The sequence below is a fragment of the Heptranchias perlo genome, chromosome 18, assembly GCF_035084215.1.
Source record: "Heptranchias perlo isolate sHepPer1 chromosome 18, sHepPer1.hap1, whole genome shotgun sequence".
Lineage (NCBI taxonomy): Eukaryota > Metazoa > Chordata > Chondrichthyes > Hexanchiformes > Hexanchidae > Heptranchias > Heptranchias perlo.
This window is the reverse complement of record NC_090342.1, coordinates 29,217,809-29,239,323: the sequence shown is the minus strand read 5'-3', so window position 1 is coordinate 29,239,323 and position 21,515 is coordinate 29,217,809. Positions and strand designations below refer to the sequence as shown.

The window sequence follows — 21,515 nt, the reverse complement described above, 5'->3', positions numbered from 1 at the left end:
TCAAGAACCAGAGGGCATAGATTTAAGATGATTGGCAAAAGAACCAAAAAGGTGACATGAGGAAAATCTTTTTTTTTTTTAAAACGCAGCGAGTGGTTGGGATCTGGAATGCACTGCCTGAGGGAGCGGTGGAGGCAGATTCAATCATGACCTTCAAAAGGGAACAGGATAAGTACTTGAAATGAAAAAAAATGTGCAGGGCTACGGGGATTGGGCGGGGAGTGGACTAGCTGGATTGCTCGTCCATTGAGCCGGCGCAGACTCGATGGGCCGAATGGCCTCCTTCCATGCTGCAACCTATGATTCTATGATGAGACCCTTTTATCATCAATAGCATTTAACAGTAATTATGCACAAGATTTGATATATGAAATTTTAAATATAAGTAGACCCCTAGAACTCTCATAGGAAGTCTCTTAGTAGTGGGTAGTCCACTAACTTTAGTGCTAGGGTGCTGGACTACAATGCTGTGCCCGGAGAAGGTAATTTGCTTCTTTTGGCAGTCATTTAAACCTCATTTCGTGGGCAAGTGGAAACAGCTAAAGGAAAGTAGGCAAAATTCAAATCCAAATGAGGGAACGTGCAAAGTGATAGCATCTGGTTCCGATGATATGCAGGGATTGGAGGGCAGTGCATGCTCGAGGCACATTATTTTAGAAAATGCAACATCTCCACCGGCTTTTGAACTCTTCCTTCACTGCATGAAACATGGTGTGAATTGTATCAGCAAATTTAATGTTTGTAATAACCAACTGTACGCACACAGCAGTTTTTAAAATCTTGTTTTCCATGGAAAGGAATAGATGGAGTAACTTGAATTTCGGCAGTATTATAAAAGGCGACCTTTATTTTTATCAAATTCATTTTAAAATTTATTTGCCATTTTGAGTTTGGTTTTGTTGCAGTGGTACTTTATTTCATGTATGTGTTTGTTTTTGTAGGAAGTGGTTAGGTGTCATCCTATTGGGAGGAAAGTATTAGCATATTTATGTAAAATAAACACTTAAAAGGGAATGTGAAATCAGAGCAGGCTGTAACTTTAGAAAATATGACTGCATAACTTGCATGTGATATAAAGAATTAATTGTGATGTTTGTTTACAAGATAGCATAATCATATTGGACCAAAAGCGGAGGAATGCTGGAGCAGGTTATCACACAGCGTGCACCATGAGTTGGATTTTTTCCCTCGCCCTTCAGTTCAAAAATTGTTTGCGCCGCAAATTGCAGGAAGTGCGATTCAGTAACGGCGCAGGGAGATCAATGGGACATCTAGGACCTTGATGAACAATGGGTCCAGCAGTCTATCTCCTTAACCAATGAAATTTAAAGGATAGGGAAAGAAAAAGAAATGGTGGAGAATGGTATTTGATTAGTCCAAGTGGCCAGATAGACCAATGGCAATTTTAAAGACACACAAGGTCCACATTTACTATGTCTGTCTTCCCCTATTTCCCCCACCCCTTCATAAGGTGTTAGCTAAAATGAGGATTAAACACAGCTCATGGAAGAGTTATTTTAAAAGCGATCTCTCCCCTCCTCTCCAAAAATTGTCTAGGATTCATCTACACTGAACTATTCCTTTAAGCACAAACCAGAGGATGGATTTTATCTCTGAGCTGAAAACCGCTCAGGCCACGAGAATTTTAACCACTGGGCCTTGTTTAAATGCCACCAGTCCACTTCCCACAAGGAATGGACATGGCGAGGGCGCGGAGCGGCTGCTAGCAGGCAAATATCAGGTGAGCCTTAGTAAGATGTGGAATTCACTTCAAGAATTAGTGGTTGAGGCAGAAACAATGTTAACAATCAAGATAAGATTAGATAGGTGGGTGAAGGAAAAGGGGTTGAATGGATATAGGAACAGGGTAGGTAGATGGCATTGGAACTACTTGCTCACGTGGAGGGCAAACGCAACATGGATCGATTGGGCAGAATGCCCATTTCCATGTTGTAGTTTCTATGTATTAGTCAAAAACGGTTCCAATTCCCTTCCATTATTATTTGCAGGATTTCAATAAATCAGCATTTTTTCTTTTCCTACCTATGTATGTCTCTATTTCCACTTTTGCATAAATACTGAAACCCAGTTAGAGGGAAACAATGAGCCAAAATGTCCCAAAAGAATTTTTTTTAATATATTATTCGATCGTGGGATGTGGGCATCGTTGGCAAGGCCAACATTTATTGCCCATCCCTAATTGCCCTGGAGAAGGTGGTGGTGACCCGCCTTCTTGAACCACTGCAGTCCGTGTGGTGAAGGTTCTCCCACAATGCTGATAGGTAGGGAGTTCCAGGATTTTGACCTGGCGATGAAGGAACAGCGATATATTTCCAAGTCGGGATGGTGTGTGACTTGAGGGGAACGTGCAGGTGGTGTTGTTCCCATGTGCCTGCTACCCTTGTCCTTCTAGGTGGTAGAGGTCGCCGGTTTAATAGGTGCTGTTGAAGAAGCTTTGACAAGTTGCTGCAGTGCATCCTGTGGATGGTACACACTGCAGCCACGGTGAGTCGGTGGTGAAGGGAGTGAATGTTTAGGGTGGTGGATGGGGTGCCAATCAAGCAGGCTGCTTTGTCCTGGATGGTGTCGAGCTTCTTGTGTGTTGTTGGAGCTGCACTCATCCAGGCAAGTGGAGAGTATTCCATCACACTCCTGACTTGTGCCTTGTAGATGGTGGAAAGGCTTTGCGGAGTCAGGAGGTGAGTCACTACCACAGGATACCCAGCCTCTGACTCTGCTCTTGTAGCCACAGTATTTATGTGGCTGGTCCAGTTAAGTTTCTGGTCAATGGTGACTCCCCGGATGTTGATGGTGGGGGATTCGGCGATGGTAATGCTGTTGAATGTCATGAATTTTCATACAGAACTAAACCACAGAACCAATGCATTGTCCATAAATCTTCTTGCACCAAGAAACTCAACACACATTTGTATTGGCTGCATCTATCATAATATTTCCAACAATCATAATAAATCAAAATAAGCATTTAAGATTAGAAACAAGGTAATTTTATATGATTGGATTACATTGATAAGCAAAACTAGCATTAATAGCTGAATTCTGTATCACAACTTCTCAAATAAATGCCATAAAAGCAGTCAGTGAAGCACTGTTTTTGCAAGAGTTATGTCACTATTCATCTTTAGATTATCAAATTGAAGTATGGAGCAATCCTCTTGCGTCTTGCTATCAGTAGCTGTAACTCAGTAATTCACTACATGCTAAGTTGCTGAGTGAAACGAATGATAGCCAATGGTTCATATCCATGCTAAGAGTTATTTAAAATAGTAATGAAGGGCATCTTTCAGTAGGCTTTGGGTTCTTATTAGGGAAACACTGATATAATGCTTCACGTTACTGTTACTCAATCAACAGTAACACAATATTGTTCAACATTTACATCACAATAGGAGCCCAAGTTCTTCTAAATTACAAGTGATGCATAACAAGAGGCTATTAGATTTCATTTGTGAAATGTATATCACTTACATTTTCTTTCCCTTTCATGTATCTGAAAAATAATTGTTCAATAACTGATTATGCAAATTAGTACAAAAGTGAGATCTCAATTAGTAGATATGCCACATGCCAGGCATATTCTTCACTTCCTATTACTGCTATATCCCTGTTTATTTCAATTTGCACAACTTTTAACACTCAACATTCCATGTATCAAACTAACTAATCTTAAATACCACACAGCATCTAACAAATGTGGCAACAATCCTAATATGCTTTGCACATTTTACATAATTGTTACATTCTGAATTTTTTTTTTAACATTTTCCCCAATTCCACCAATAGAAGTTTTTAGCCAAACCGGGGTGGGGTTGGGGGGGGGGGGGGAAGAATAATGCAAGCAGCTTATCTAGCTCAAACAAAAGATTTTTTTTTGCACTGCATGAACCTCAGCCAGATGATACATACAATACCATCTTAGAGGAAAGAATTTCCATTAAAAGTTGACAAAAAAAGTGTAGAGGCCATATGATGGACTCTGAATAGCAGTTTAGTTATTTTGACTTTTCTTCTACTATTCGTGTAAAGGTGTTAATAGTGGTGGTACAGAATGCAAATATGACAAATGACTAACTCTTTCAGTGGGATGTTGTAAGGTGAAAATAGTTCAGGTGGATAGCTCGTTATTCAAACAGAAGACACCACAGTTTGATCCTGTCTTCGCCCATTCCACACATGCACATTTTCCAGCAAGGAGGTACCAGGCACCAATCAGGAGTAAGAACCTTGACTAATTTTTCTCCTCCCTAGCTTAAGGGCCTTGAGGATAATTATACCACCCCAGCTGGTGTCCAGGATGTGATCAGTATACATGCCGCAAACCAAAAATTAAATCTGCTGAATACCACACAACTTTCGTGCCAGTCAAGATCTTAACAGTTTATCATGTAATCTACTGCAAATCTTCATCACTTCTAAAATATCTGCGTGTTTAAAATTCTGCAGATGAAAACAAATACTGAACAGCCAAGACACCTATAGTCAACAGTTTGTCCAACTTTCATGCCAGAGCCAGAACAAAATATGCACAGAATACAGGGCCATCACTATGTCCCTGAAATTGGATAATTAAAATGAGTATGATGTGTTCTCAGGAAACACTTTTCACAACCACAGTCTGAATGAGGTCAATGATGGAAAGGTTTGGTTTTCACTCAAACCACAAAATTACATCTTCATTGATCAATCGCTTTAATCAATAATACAAGCTGTTTTACACAGTAAAGTGTGCAATACTTAAGGCCTCCCTCCGGAAACCAGGAGCAATAGATTTTTCTATTTCCATGTAATCCTAGATGCCAGTCTTGATCACAGTTCCTTGCCTTGGTGAAGGTGATTTCCAATTGTGGAAACAAAATGTTAACAGGATCAACATCCATCTCTGACTAAGCATCAAGTTGCAAGGAATCCATTTATTGATCCCCTAAACATGACCAGATTTTTTCATATTTAAGAATAAAAAGGCATTTTCAAAAAAAAAAAAAACAGGTGCTGACCTAGCAGAAAACATTTCCCCAATTGTTGTTCATTTCCACTTTTGCTATTGACTATCTATGGTTCATAGCTAATTTGGAAACATACATAATTGTTTCTTCCCCCTTCTCCTCACATCTTCAAGAAAATCTGGGTTCATGTACTATGTATATACGTACATAATATATAAACAAACGAGGTAACATCTCAGTTAATAGGTAATTCAGTTCATGGTTTCACATGGAGTGCTCACAGATTTTGTTTATAGCTTTGTGGCTCATCACATCTTTGTACAAACTGCATTACTGGCTATTCCAGCATTGTGCTTTGCAGACAACCCAAAATTTAGCCCATTCATCACCTTTTTTAAAAAAAAATCTTAATTTTCAAAATCTAAACACATCCTTTTGTACACCCTTATTAAAATAGCATTTCATTAAGTTTAAAATCTGATATTGTACTTAAATCAAATGGTTTTGAAATACAAATTCACGACTACCACAAGGGAACATGGCTACTCTGAGTAACTTCTAACAATTTAAACTAGGTTGATGATATCTCCGAGATGGGATATTTTTCCCTGTACCAGTGCTGACACCAGTGCCCTTATAACAGAAATATAAGCATTCAATAGGGTAGATACAGAGAAACTATTTGTTCTGGTGGGGGAATCCAGAACAAAAAGGGAATAATCTTAAAATTAGACCCAGTCCATTTGGGAGTGAAATCATAATGATGGATGAATGCATTGAGCATTCCACGTATTCTCCAATGAGTAATTTAATGGGAGTCTGAGCTAATGGTTAAACTTGGACCACACTAATCTTAATCTTCCAATGAGAAAAAAGATGTAGGTTTTGGTGCATACAAGATTTGGGCCTTGGTTTTCCTCTCCATTGCATTTAACTATAATAGTGCTAAGGCAGCACTTCTCTGCTCTGGTGAGCCTACTGTGACCCTGCCCAATTTTCCTGGCTCCAACCCTTGCATGATTATGAATGGGCTCCAAGCACAATTTGTATCCTCTATTAGGAGCAAACCTAGAGGGATGGGAGGGAAATCCAGTGTGGTTGCTGCAGCAACAGAAAGTCCCAGGCAGCCATTTTGTGTTTCATAGCTGAAGAGCATCCAAAGATGTCACAAGCACAGAGGTCCCAGGTTCACAAAGTCCTTTGTGGATGTCTTATTGGCAGAGATCAGGAGCAAATAAGAAGGGCTATTTTGAACAGAGGAAAGGAAACTAGCCAAGTCAACTGTCCAAGCCCAGTGCAAGGAGATGGCAGAGGCCATGAGTCCCACCTCCAAAACCCTTTGCACAGCAAAGCTATGTTAGAAAAAGTTTAGTGACTTCACCAGGTCAGCCAAATCTAGATAGCTATGGAAAATGATGAATGTTAGTTAACACCTGGGTTGCATTCCTATTGAATGGCCGGGAAGGTACATTCACACTCAGTGCCTTCCTCTTGAAGGAGAAGACTGCACACAAGACAATACAGAGGAATTTCTCTGGAGGAGGACCCCAATCCTGCAAACTTTCACCCACTTTGAGGAGGATGCCCTGGAGCTGCTGGGTAGGTTGGTCAGGAAAGTCCTCATATCAGATCTCATCAGTTCCTGGAACGCTATTGCTATCTCAGTGTAAATCCTTCAAATTGGTTGGAAACTTCTTTTGATATTCCCTGTTTACAGTACCCATGGAGATTAGCTAAGAATTAGCTCAGAATCCCAGTAAATTACTGACTGGAGAATCTATGGGATGCTCATTGCATTCTTCCATCACTTCAGAAGGCAAGAAAATAATATGCTGCTAAACCACAAACTAAATTTAATCAGATTGATTTACTTACCTATTTTTATTTCCTTCCAGGAGAACCTCAGCAACATCAAGAACAGTAGCTGCCACAGAACCATATACATATAAAAAACTAAATTGTATAATTTCAATTTAACATAATACACTATGTTACATGGGTATATCTAATACATTAGTACATCTTTACTAACAAATATTCAATATAAGGCAGCACAATATTGCAGTATGTTAGAGCTCCAACACTCTGTTGGTGCACTAGGAAATGGTAAGACAAGTTTCATTCATATAATTCTGAGCAGCAAGTTCATGATCTTAGTTATGATGTTATGGGAAGCAACATACTTACAAAAAGAGGGGGAAATTGAGAACACCATTCACCCTGGTACAGCAGCACAGGTAAGGTCTGCAAGCAGACTTCCAGCATGCTTTCTTATCTGGTGAAGTTTTGTGGAATGGGAGGCGGGGGTGGGGGAAAGAGGAGGTGGGGAAATGCAACAGGAGAGGAAATAAAAGGAAGAAAAAAAAATGTGAAACACATATTCCATGTATAAAGTATTGTTCAGAAACTCAATAGTGCACATCACCAAGGCTAAAGAAAATTGACAGTAGATTAAGTAAGTAATGCCAAGCTTGTTTTTAAAAGCCTGTAGATTGTAGGAGGGAGGAAAGCATGAGAAAGATCAGGATAATTCGTTCCACAGCTCAAAAAGTCCTGTGAAAGAATGAATTGGATTATGAGACCATGTAATCAGACTTGATTTCAACAAAGTGACAGTAGAGACAAGGGAAAGAATATAGCATGGCGTATTTGGAGATTAGGATGAAGAGGAGAGGAAATCTCATGAGTAATAATCTCTCTAAAGCAATGAAAGACATCAAAGGTTGTAACAGAGCCAGATTGGAAAACAGGTGACAGAAGGATCATCAAATCACAAGATGGCTACATATCAAGGAAGCCACTTGGCCCATCTTAGCTCATCTATCCAAAGAAAATTCACAATATACTGCCTCCCTTCCTCCCCAGATCACAATATTAAAGGCTGCAAGTGGTGGGTGCATCAAAGGCGGAAAGTGGAGCTGAAGTCGAAGATCAGCCAGGCTCGAGGGACCGTTTGGACTACTCCTGCTCCTATTTCTTATGTTCTTGTGCATTGACACTACAACTGTAATGGTCCTGAAGGACTGAGTCTTACTTGCTTTGTTCCAAAATCAGGATGGGCCTTGACTTGGATTTACACTAAAAGTTTATCATTGGTGCAAAGCAAAACCACTTTGTGCTAATGCTATAGTTGTAGTGTAAATGTAACCTAATTTCAAGTGTTTCCAAGAATTTGCCCTCACTATCACTAACATTTGGAATGCTATCCTGAAGGCATTCTAAATGTTGATCATATGTGGAGTTTCTTGACATCAGACCTTCTGCCAGTTTGAAACTATGCCTCTTTATTCTAATGCCACTGTTTAAATTGAAGTAGTGTTTCAGGTTTACCTTACATATTTCTACAAAGCCTCCTCTTAGTCACCTTGTTTCAAGACTGTTGCAATTTAAGTTTCCTCCCAACATAGCAAAAAGGCAATTTGCCTATGCAAACCCACATCTATGAGCTGAGATTTGCAACCAATTGTATAATATGAATCGAATGGTGTACCACAGGATTATAACCCTTTTCCGTGGTATTACACAGTGGAGACCACGTGAGCAAACCACTATATTCTCCCGTCCACTCCAAAAGGCAATAAATATCATGCTGCACGATATCATTCAGGTTAAGCCTAATAGTGAAAAGTTATTTAAAAGCAGGTTAATTACAACTATGTTGCCGAATACATTGGCCACTAGCCACATGTGGATAATTGGGATCCAGATGTAGCTATTTGCATTTCTGATTAGTAAATAAACGAGTAATAGACACCGTTTTTAGGAATTTGATCTCAATCCTCATTCGCATGTGTACTATAACCTTTGTGCATTTGTTGGTAAAATGATAAAACAAAAAGCAGTGTGCAAAAGACTCTTCCTCAACTATTCCCTGTTGCAAAACACCCCCTGTTCTTACAGCTCCATGCATAAAGTCTCCTAACCCCTCTCCTCTTTCTTAGTGACAATTTTAAATTGATGCTCCTTCATCACTGAAAGCCCAACCAGAGGAAATAGTCTTTCCCCATTTACCCTCAAAACTCTTAATTTTAAAATCTTCTATTAAATCTTTCTTTAGCCTTCACTGCTCCAGTGGAAATTGTCATAGTATCTCAAGACATTCCTCCTAAATATAGTTTCTCATTCCTGGTATCATCCTTATGATGACATTGTATGGCTTTAATGTCTCTAAATTGGGGCAGCTAAAACTGCACACTACTGCAACTGTGGTCTAATAATTGTATTTAACAAATTTATCATAGCCCCTCTGCTCTTGTATTCTATGCCTCAGATGCCTTTATCTACCTGCACTCGCACTCTCATTAAATTATGTACTTGAAGTCCTAGGTCTCTGATCATCCACACCCTTCAGCATCTTTCTGTTGGGTTATACTTCCACTTTTTTCTTCCCAAAATGCTCACAATTTTCCGCATAACCTGCATCTGCCACCAGTCTGTCGTTTTGACTAATTTGCCCCATCCTTCAGATGTATTTTAGAGTGGGAAGGGAGGTGGTGAAAGGGCAAGTGTTGCATCTCCTACACTTGCGTGGGAAGATGCCGTGGAAAGGCCCTTCCCACCGTCCAGGGCTCCGAACACTCCTTCCAGGTGAAACAGCAATTTACTTCTACTTCTTTCAATTTAGTGTCCTGTGTTCGCTGCTCACTATGCGGTCTCCTCTACATTGGAGAGAACAAACGCAGATTTAGTGATCACTTTGCTGAACACCTCTGTTCAGTCTGCAAATGTGACCGAGCTTCCGATCGCTTGCCATTTTAATTCTCCGTCCCACTCCGAACTCTGTGCCCTTGGCCTCCTACACTGTTCCAGTGAAGCTCAAGGAATAGCACCTCATCTTTCGATTGGGAGCTTTACAACCTTCCAAACACATTGATTTCAGTAACTTCAGATTATAACAACTGCTCCCATTTTTTTGGCAGCAGGTGCTAGTTATGGTTCTACTGTTGCCATTTACAGCTCCTCTAAACCCATCTTTTTTTTCTTTACTTGTCCCTTTACCACTCCCTTTGCCTTGTACTATCATCCCTTTTGTAATTTAATCACTCCTGCCCTCCACTCTATCACAGACCTTCCCTTTTCTTCTTTCCTCCCCTCCCCCCCAATCCTTTCCCAGGTTCTGTACTTGCTTAAAAAGTTAAATCTTTACTTCTTCTGGTGCTGACAAAAGGTCATTGACCTGAAACGTTAACTCAATTTCTCTCTCCACAGATACTGCCTGACCTGCTGAGTATTTCCAGCATTTTCTGTTTCTATTTTATTTTCAGATGTTGGCTGACCTACAGTTTATTTCTGCTTTTAATTCAGGTTTCCAGCATTTGCAGTTCTTTTTATTTTATTCATAAAAGGTAATTCTGACAGTGAAAGGTATATTGAACCATACGTAATGAATACTGTTACAAAATTCTAGTCAAAATCTTTACAATGTCCTTTTAGGAATGATTAATCCAGGCCAAATAGGCATAAAATCTATTGTTGTTAACAACTTGTAATAAGTTGTTAACATGTTAACCAAACAATATCTTAATTTTAAGTATGGGTGTTCAGAAAGAGTTACAGCTGATGGAGGGGCCAAGCCCAGATACAGTTCCTGTGAAGTGCTTGGATCCTGGCTGCTACCAGATGATGCTGCATCATCCAGAGAAGACACCAGAGGATTAGAAGGTAAGTTGTTAAATAGTTTCATGACAGAATGACCTCTAACAAAGTGAAATACCAATATTCAGTGCCATGCTACTATTATGCAATGCATACCTTTGTGCTATTGAGAAAGAAAGGCTGAAGAAAGGAGGATTCTTGCTGGGTAGTGGCTGTATGTCTCCAAACTTCCTTTCTCATTAACTCCTGCAACAAACTGGGGGAAAATGCTTATTTGTTCAAATTTGGACAGCTCTCAAACTTTGGAAGGAGACTTGTATTTTGAATCTGCTCATGGTGGCTGAGTGCAGCCTTCTGGAAAGCACCAAAAAGACATCCAGATGTTAAAAATTGGTAAAGCATGCAGACAGCCACACTTCCCATGCAACATGTATGTCATTTCGAGTGGAAGTGTTGGTTCAGAGCAAACCATTCAATCTTCATGTCAGAGTGCAAGCTATTTGTGTGCCTCAAAAAGAACTATACTCTTCAGCTTTTCTGATATAAAAAAACTACAGAAAAAGTTGTCCTTATGTTTTGTATGCTTTCTCTGGGGTGCTGCTGTTCCCTATTTTGATTGTGTATAGTTCATATGACACACAGTAGTAAAATAATGTATGCAAAGGTGGGTACACTTTGCACTCCTCCTTCACTCCATTCATGTAGCCTGAGCCTCTGCTTTCCCTCAAAGGATTTTCCTGCCTTGTTGTATTTCCTGCTTCAGAACCTCCAAGTAGTCATCTTCAAAAGGGGGCATTTTCTCCACATTCCTCTTTGCCTCCATTATCTTTACCAGACAAGGCTTCTTTAGGAAGCAAAAAAAAGCACTGTGCTTTAATGGGGCAAGAGTAGCTAACCTTTACATAAACACAGCTTGTGACTATGGCACCAAGGAGCCTCAGCAAAACTGAGGTCATTGGAGGCCAAAGGAAAAATGCTTCCACAGCTGGAGACATATCCAACACAAAGAAAGGTATCAATTGTTGTTGGAGGCAATCATCACAACCTCAGAACATCACTGGTGTCCCTTAGGGTAACATCCTTGCCCCATCTCTAGCTACTTCATCAACAATCTTCCTTTTGTCATAGGGTCAGGATTGGGAAATAGAAACAAAAAAAGGCCATCAAGCTGAAACATTAACACTTGTTTCTCTCTCCACAGATGCTGCCTGTCCTGCCGAGTGTCTTCTGGCATTTTCTGATTTTATTTCAGACTTCCAGCATCCACAGTATTTTGCTTTTGGTCAGCATTGGGATTGCTTACATTCCACAGTTTTCTGCTTCCATTGATAATGAAGCTGCCCATGTCAGCCTACAGTGGGATTTGGACAACATCCAGGTCTAGGCTCACAATTGGCAAGAAATGACCATCACTAACATGAAAAACCCATAAGTGTGTGTTTGTTTGTATGTAATCTGCAAGTTTCAAAATACATGCAGAACTCTGTCCCTTTTCCAGAGAACCATTGAAATTTACAGCACAGAAGGCAGCCAATTTGTCCTATTTTCTCTGTGCAGGCTCTTAGAGCAATCCAAACTTAATCTTACTGTTATGCTATCTCCCAATAGCCTTGTATTATTTTCTGATTCAAATGTCTATCAACTCTTCTCTTAAAAGATGCCATGATCTCTGTCTCAATTACTGCCTGTGGTTTAGTATTCCATGCTCCAACAACACTCTGCATAAAGAAACTTCTAACCTTTACAGCATTTCCTTTTGGTTACTTGAACTGCATCAGTGTTTGCAATACTAAGTGACAGTTTATTCAATAAGCCAATAACTCCTGAGCATAGAGAAGTTATTCCTTCATCTAAGTTTATTTATAGCTCCTTCTGCTTATAATATCTTCTGGCACTTATACTGGTTTTGTACAAAATGCTGCTTTACAGCCACCTTATCAATTTCCTTTTTAAAAACTTTAGGTAAATTTTATTGTCCCACTTTCCCCCCCCCCCCCCTAAAAAGTGCAGCTTATTGGTCCTTATCCAAACTCATCTTCCTGGCATAGCGATCTAAAAACAAGAATCATTAGTCTTCTCCAGTTCTTTTCCACTACCTCCATCATCTTATATGATGATCACACCTAAACAAATTGCCAAAGAGAGCATTCAAAACAGCCATTTAAACTTGTATTCTATTGATTCATCTCTATGGTCCACTATTTTAATTGTTTTTTCAGCTGCTTCCTTACATGATAATACTTTTGATCTTCAGATCAACCATTGCAGCTACTCATTTTTGTGAATCCCTATATTTCACATTACAGCCTTCATTTCATCATACTTGCCATGTTTCATACATAAAGCACAAGTTTTTAACTTTTGCCCACTATAATAGATGTCCCATATCTGGCATCTTCAATGTGCTGGAAAAATCATCTATAGAAAGACTACAGGCAAAAAGTAGGGGAGAACTTTAGAACATACTGAAACAAGCTCAATCATACTCTGGTGCAAAGAGGGGACTAGAGATGAACATAGATAAGAATGTCAGTATCATGACAGTAAAAGTATTGGGGAGCAAGTAAAACAATAAAAGTGGTGAAAGTACAACAAATATTCCAGATAATTTTGAAATCCATCTGGAGCAGGTACCTGACAAGTCTTCATTCCCTTTAACCTAAATTTATTGGCTAGGCCAAAATGGCACACACGCACTGTTGTCTGTTTTATTTGTCATCGATTAGTTGCTTCTGCTAGGGTTTCTTAAAAAAAGTGAGCACTTTCATTAATAGTGCTCATCTCGCTTAAATATAGTTATGCTGGTAGGAGGAGTGACAGCTGCCAAGAAGTTTGATGAGCTCATGTTCAAGCAACTGACTCAATCAAAACAATCCTTAAGCAGCTCACATGTTGCCAAGCTGATGCGGACCAGCGCACCTATTTCCATCTCCACCTCCTCCTCCTCCTCCTTCCAACCCCCAAAAGAAGACCAGGCAAGCCTTAAAAACTGCACAAGCATGCAGCAGCATCTCTAGCATCCCTTCTCAAACCAGAAATACACCAAAAACAGCAAGGAGATTCACCCACTTAGTAACAGAACTGGAGAAAATTTACCAAATTACAAGGAGCAGTATCAATTAATGTTCAGTGCCAAAGGATTTGAAGTGGGCTTGCTTGATCAGGAGTACGACAATCAAGCAGTTAGAAAAACACGCTGATCATTTTGTAGTCTCGCGAGTGAGGGTAAAGGGTCATACACCAGGGAAGCCAGATGTGCCACTCTATCTAAAGAATGAGCCACTCAATGAGAACAATGTTCAGCCCACACTCGTGAGCCTGTTAGTATAGCCAAACAGGGCACAGAAGGGCAAAGGCAGAGACTAGGGTGTTGTAATTTCAGGAAAGGCCTTTTCAGGGGCAGATGTGAGCTGGGTGGAACTTCTGCCTGCCCCATGAATGCAGCCCTGACCCCATACCAAATCCCATGGTCAGTGACATTTGCTTATTGCATGAAGGTGCCCACATTAATTATGGTGCCAATAAAGCATCAGTCTCAGCAGAGGTTGGGAGGGGGTGGGTGCGCACAAGGATGGAGAAGGGATTTTGCAGTGGCCTCAGACACAACATAAATGGAGTGGCATTACCAGTCCAAGATTCACATGTCAAAAAATGGTATAGGAGTCCATTAACAACAACACTGTCAACCTGGAAATAGGTCTGTTTCTCCTTGAGAATTACTTGACCTTTCTTCAATTCAGGCTCATTGCATTTGAGAGTTCCCCATTCACGAAGGATGGACTCTAAACCTGACAAAAGAAAGACATTCCTAAGTTAGGCCAATTCCTTAACTAGAGGCAGATTATTACCTTCCAACAATAAGCAAACCCCAATTCATCTAAAATGACCTATTACACTATCTTAAAATTAAATATTTCCCTCCCAACCATGCTCCAAAGACTAAACATAAACCAACCCTCCTAGAATCATCCCAACAGATACCCACACACCTCCAGCTTCTGCACCATATGTGCATCTTGTTCAAAACTCAACACAGGTTTAGTTCAGTCGCTGTTAGTCACAAGAAGATGCCACCCCAACAGTGGCAAAGCACAGCCATTCCCAAAATGAAATCTAGTCAAAAAAAAGTGGGACATAAAGCAGTCAGAGTGGATAACATTAAGACTCCCCGAGAACTCAAGACACAACAAATAATCGAGTAATTTTCCATCCAAAATCCAGGTCAAAATGAAATCATAAAATAACAACACTCCTAATGCTCCAGAGGGCCATGACCCAGCTCTGCAGTTAAACAGGACATTCAATGTCCCCATACCTGGATAAAGCCCAGATACCATCAAATTATGCTGACTCCTAAACAGTGAGTAGTTCCCACTGTGTACACAACATATGCAAAAGCCTGTGCCAATATATTCTCCTGCAAGTGCTGTGTAACAAAATTGTACGGTGACTTTAATATATGCATATTTTCACAAATGAAAAATATCAAGTGATGTCTGGTTAATTTTCTATTTCAAACAATTGTTAATTCAATATATGATTAAAATCAAACACCAGGTGGAACCTCTAAGCATATTTATGGATGGATTATGGAGCCTTTTCCTGTTTAAAAATGACCTACAAAAGTTGTTCCCCCTCCTCCCCAGTAGATTACAAAATGATTAGGACTTGAGCTCACTCCCAACACTTGATTTTATGTTCACACCAAGAAGTCAGTATCCAGAAGACGACAGAATTTCCAATCAACTGAAGCCTGTGTCCTATGCCCGCCATACTCGGGATTAACAATTACCTTTTTAATTATATCCGTATCCGGCGATTGCATGAATTACCCATCACATTCTCCTGTCTTCTCTGAAAGGAGTAACTGTCACATCAGACCAATCGGAAAGGTTAAAACTACATAATACAAGAAAGTAAAATTGCAAAACACTTAAAACAAAGGAAAAAAATCAGTCAAGAGCGGAGTAAATGCCCTTTTCTAGAATATATTAATTCTACAGGTCATTATTCAGGGTTTTTGGATATAAAACAAAAATCTTTCATAGATGACATTCAAAAGACACAATAACGTACGTACGCGACACAATTCCTATCGTGACCCACTGAATCCACAAATTAATTCTGAACTTTACTAAAAAGGTATTCAGCGGAGTCACCAGTATACATTTCCGACCAAAGTTACCCTTAGGTTTCCATTTAGAAATTCGGTCTGAAAAGACAGCTTCTAATTTAACTGACTACTTGCGTTCATTTTAAATACTCTCCATCTAGAGTCACGAAAAGTGAGGGAGACGAGAAGGAAAATACCCATATTAAAGCATAACACAATCGGACAAGAGTAACGCCATATTTTGGTGGGGAAAATAATTCTATTCCTCAAAAAAAAACGATTTTCAGACTGTCTGATTTCATTTATTTTCAAAGCACACATTTCTTTGAACAAAAGCCTATACCGAATCAAGTTCCATGCATCATTGTAGCCGAATAACTTGAAAGGGGGGGGGGGGAAGAGAAAGAGATTTGTACCCAATAGTGACTTATATTCAGAACATTTACTCCCATAACTAAAATCACGATGATTTGTATCAATGGTCGATGTTATTCGATGACTAACAATTAAGATGCCCATTATTTTATTTTGCCACTACTGCTAGGAATCTCCAGAGCACATTTGTTATTGTATTGACATGGGGCAGCTGTTGGGAAACAACTACCTCTTAACAGTTCCTAAACTATTTAGTATCAAACAAACAGTACATGGGTGTTCTCTTCAGAAACGTGTCAATACTTACACAGCAAAATGATACATAAAGCACTTCCAGCCGCTGGGCCTTTCTAAGAAGTTATACACATCTCCCTGCATGCTAGTCTTGGTAAAGTAAGGACGGTAAAAACGGGTCGGCGAGTTGTTTTTGCGCGTCTCCGAGCCGGCCATGGGTGCACTGTTGATCCGCAGGGGTGAATCTTGTCTGTCCGCCTCGGGATTGCAAGGAATGCCTGATCCATTATTAACCACGACGTTTTCCTGCTCCGGTGAAACTGGAGAATAGCGAGTGTCATCCACGTCCTCTGCCACTCCCCAAAAAGCTGGAGATTTTCGGTGACCGTTGACGCTTAACAGTTGGGTACTTGAGCTTTGCATTTGCTCCTGGAGATTGTACATGGGGAAACCGCCCGATTCACCATTGACGTACGACATCCTAGACTCGGTGGAATTCTCAATTCAGGAAAGAAATAGAGCCGCTTATCCCATGGGATCCCCACAGCGGTCGCTGGGTGTGTGTCTGCCGTTATACAATATTGCTTGGATTCTGAACGGAGAGGCGCAATCCTCAAATCTCAGGCACAGCTCAGTACCCTGGACCATAGATTAAAAAGACGAAAGAACAAATCTTACTTATTTTGCCAGTGATCAACACGAGCAAACCAGCTGTTCAATAAGGAGCTGGAATCAGATAAACCCCAAACAATCTAATCTATTTGTACCCACCCAGAAAAAGACTTAACAAAACGGGGAATATGAATATCAAATAAATAAATCCCACAAAAATTGGAGGATGTCTTTCGAAGTCTGAAATAGATGCATTTTAACGAACAACCGAAAATAAAAAACAAACTCGGCGCGTTTTTGTTTGCAAGTATGAGTGAGAACCGAAAGAGCTGAATAGAAATGCTGAAGTATCCACATGAAGTGATGCGTGGGACCATTCTTTTCAAATGGTTTAGAGTCCGTGCTAAACGCACTGGTACATATTTCAGATCATCCTCGGGTTTCATTCAAATAAATACAAAACAGGAGCCCGACACCATCTCCGGTTATCATTCAGCGCTTCTTTGAAGAGCTGAACCAAACTTCTTTGAGTCGGGGCTGCGGGTGCGAGGGACGCGCGCCACACATCGCTGTTTGACTATCTCCGGCTCTCTCGTCGAAACAACACCCAAGATACCTGAGCGACTTGTCGCCAGACATTCGGTCTTACCTGGTACCTGTCTGCCCCTGACGAAGTGCGCTCGGAGGTAGCGGTGGCCGCCTGGTTTTACACCGACTGCATGCAGTGTGACAACACGCGCACAGCCGGCGGGCGGGGCGGGGCGGGGCAGGCGGCCAACTGACCCGCGCTGCTAATCCCACAGCACACGCACCTGTTCCAATCACCGCCAGCATGTGATCGTCACATAGGGAGCTCACCCATTCAGAGAGTGCATGCGTCTACTGTCAATCACACACAGCTCGCACCTTGCAAAGCTACCCGTCAATGCAATTCATATTGACCGCTTGGTTTTAAAAGTTATATTTCGATGTTGAAAAACAGATCTATGCGTTTAAATGGGATTAGGAATCATTGTTACTCTTTATGTCCGCAAATCTGGCTCCTACTATTTCTTTCATGTTGCTCCCTCTGAGTCTCATTTACTCGTGTGAGTAGATTATTTACTGTTGAAAGCGATATTGTCAAACGTTCCCCATTCAGCGAGTTGACTCGGTGAGTAGCTGAGGCAGGCAAACCAAGAAGGTCCCATGCTTGACCCCTATGGATCTCAGCTACTGCAGGAATAAGACCAGTACAATTGACCTCAACCAAATTGCAATAGAGAGGGGGGAAATCAGCTAAGGTATGTGCTCTTGATCACCTTCCAGTAATCCCGACTGGAAGTGTATGTGTACGGACATCAGGGGAGGACAGGATTGGATTTTGTTGCGATGCCCCACTCTGCTTTAATTAGGGCATTAGTCTATGGTTGCCAATTTACTGATCAACAATTAATTGTCTTCAAACAATCTGCAAAGACAATACTCTGGAAAATGTAGATAAAAATATTCAAATTTCACAAATTTCTGTGAATCTTTCTTCCTGCCCTTCTTCCTTCCTGATAATTCAGTTGCTAACTATCCTAAAGCAGAGTATCCCAGTGAAACAGCACATATCATTTGCTTTAGTGAACAAAATAAATTAAGTTTTTTGGAGGGAAGGGTTTGTTCGATTTTATAATGAGTGTAGTAGGAACTAACTTGGGCACCAATATAAGCTGAGAAAATTTTGTCCTAATCGCTCATTGAAAGGGTGCCACAATAGCTTTAATTATAAATTATGGTGTTATTATTAGATTTGAGGTCAAGTCCTAGTAGAGGTCTGACCTCACAACCATCTGGTCCAGAGGTAAGAGAGCTATGCCAAATGATGCATTATAGTTACAATAGCGCATACTCATGCAGGATATATTTGTTAAAGAAAGTATACGTTCAACATTTGTCACAAACAAATGGAAATCTTGCACATAAAATTGATCATAACCCTAAAACTAGTCAGCTAAGTCAAACAAATAATCCTAAACATAGTTTTAATGCTTCACTAAGTCTAATCATAACTAAAGCCCAGATTATGTCGAATCATAGGTAAACATTAATGAAAAAGTGAGGACTGAGCAAGGACCCTTTGACTGTAGGAATAGAGATTATCCTTGAATTGAAGACATCTGCTCCTTATGTGGAACAGCCTACTCTCCATACAAAGAAATATGTTCAATAATTCTCATTCTATTCATATGCCATGCATGTACTTTTATAAATATGCACACACATTTTGTACACTTCATGCACATGTCCATACACATGCATGCATCTATTTAAAGTATTGAATGTTTTGAATGGAGGCAATGATAGAAAAAAAACTGTACTTAGAGAACTAATGTGCTGCATGTTACATATCCTTCCATTCAACATAATCTTTACAATGCTGTGTGTTTAGATAACAAAATAATTCTAGATTAAATATGGAATTTTGCAAAAAAGATATTGACATTTCAATTATGTTTTCAATATTTTTAATTTTTAAAAAGATATTAGCACATGCGTTAAATACATGAGTTTTTATATTTGTTTCAATTTTTATTTTGGATATTAGAAATTTCAATTGCTTAGAGAAAGAATGGTGATGAATATTTTTCCTAAAAGCATTTTATCTGACTCGATTGGTTCAGCTCTTTTTAAATTGTTACATATATCGGTAGGGCCTCCTGACTGGCCACTCAGGATTGGTTGTCTCCTAATTCAATAGATTACTGGCACTTTTATAGCCACATTCCTCACTTTTGAACTGCTACTGTTTTACTTTGAGCGAATCAATAAAGTATGACAGCAAAAGGTGACAGCACAGTATGACAACAGGAAATAAGTGTGACAAACAGGAATTGTGCACTAGAAGCAAAACTTTTAATATATTATGTAGTTGTAACTATCTGCCTTCAAAACCACTATTATCGCTCCTCTTTTCAAGAAAACCACCCTAGACCACTCCACTCTATCCGACTACCACCCTAGTTCAAAACTTGCCATCCTCTCCAAGGTCCTGGAATGTGTTGCTGCCTAACAAATAGTTTCCCACCTCTCTCATCACTCCTTATTCAAATCCCTCCAGCCCAGCTTCAGGCTTACCCACAATACCAAGACTACACCGGTCAAAGTTACAAATGATGTATGATTGTGAGCATGATTTCCCATCTCTCTTCATCCACACATTCAATTAGTCTATTATCCACTAAAGTATTTCCTGTAGTTCAGCACTGGGGCATTGTTCTCTCCTGGTTCTGCTCTTACCTGCCTCAGTGCAGGCACTACATGGCTGCCAGTGGCTTGTCTTCCTCTGCTAGCATGGTCACATCTGACGTATCCCTGGGGTCCAACCCTGGCCCCTTCTCTTCCCTCTCTACATGCTATCTTTTGGCAACCTTATCCAGAAGTGCAGGGTCAATGTATTTCAACGTATTTGTTGACAATACCCAGCTCTGCCTTGCTGCATTATCCATTGACCCAAAGACCGTTGCCACGTTTTCAAATTACCTGTCTGACATCAAGACCTGTATGAGCCAAAACTTCTTCCAACTTAATATTGGCAAAACCGAGGCTATCCTCTGGCTCACATCAGCATCAAATCCATCTGCCGCGTCCTCCACGAGGATCAACTGGGATAAATGTTCTGGACTCTTGGTAGGTCAGTGGCAGGTGGACTCTCTGTCGGAGGAACACCAGCCCTTTGCCTGGAGCACCGCCAACCTCCTATACCTGGGAGTCTACCTTAGCCCTGCCGAGGAAGCCTGGCTGGCAAACTGGCAAGAGCTGGAGACCAAAGTCGCTACTCGCCTAGGGCGCTGGACAGGACTGCTCTGAATGCTGTCCTGCAAGGGTCACGTGCTGGTCATAAACCAACTGGTAGCCACCATGTTATGGTATTGTTTGGTCACTTTGATCCCTCCCCTTGAGTTTGTTGGCAAGATTCAGAGGAAGCTCATCGACTTCTTCTGGGACAAAAGGAAGCATTGGGTTACTGCTGCAGTTCTGAATCTCCCGCTTAGGTAGGGCGGTCAGGCACTGGTGTGCATTCGGACCCAGGTTGCGACTTTCCACCTTCAGATCCTGCAGAGATATCTGTAGTTTGAGGATCCTCCTAAATGGTGTGCGTTGGCAACGTACTTCTTCCGCTAGTTGCATGGCCTGAATTACAACACACAGCTCCTATTCATTAAGTTGTTTGGCATCCATGCGTCCTTGCAGGAGCTGCCTATCTTTTACTGGGATCTAATCAGAGTCTGAAATATGATTGTCTCCAGCCGGAGCACTCTCCCGCCAGGGGCGGCGGCCATCCTAAAGGAGCCGCTGCTTAGGAACCCGCAGCTCCACGTGGTCAGCTTCAGCGACATGTGCCTGGCTGAGAGGAGGGCCCTGGCAGCCAAAGTAACCAGAGTCAGGGATGTACAGGATGGCGGAGAAGCGGGCTGGATGTCGCCAGAGGCGCTAACAGCCCGGGTGTACTGGAGCTACGTCCGGCCTATGATTAGGCGCAGAAGTCGTACAGGTCCCTTTCTCCACGAGATGTGTCGTGGAGTGATCCCGTCCGAATTTACCGTCGCTCGGCCAAGAATTTCTCATTGGTGCAAGGCCTCGAAACCTCCCTCAGG

At 40.9% G+C, this 21,515-nt stretch overlaps 1 protein-coding gene across 1 annotated transcript in view; it reads right to left on the bottom strand.

The window, feature by feature from the left end:
- Nucleotides 1–17,588, bottom strand: part of kcnq1.2 (potassium voltage-gated channel, KQT-like subfamily, member 1.2) — a 715,294-nt gene extending 697,706 nt beyond the window's left edge. Inside the window, exons 1-2 of the mRNA XM_067999137.1 lie at nt 17,543–17,588; nt 16,355–16,920 (exon numbers count right to left, since the gene is read on the bottom strand). Of these exons, the coding sequence (XP_067855238.1) occupies nt 16,355–16,761 (407 nt within the window). The 5' untranslated portion in view covers nt 16,762–16,920; nt 17,543–17,588. The remainder of the gene's footprint in view (nt 1–16,354; nt 16,921–17,542) is intronic.
- Nucleotides 17,589–21,515: the final 3,927 nt, after the last annotated feature.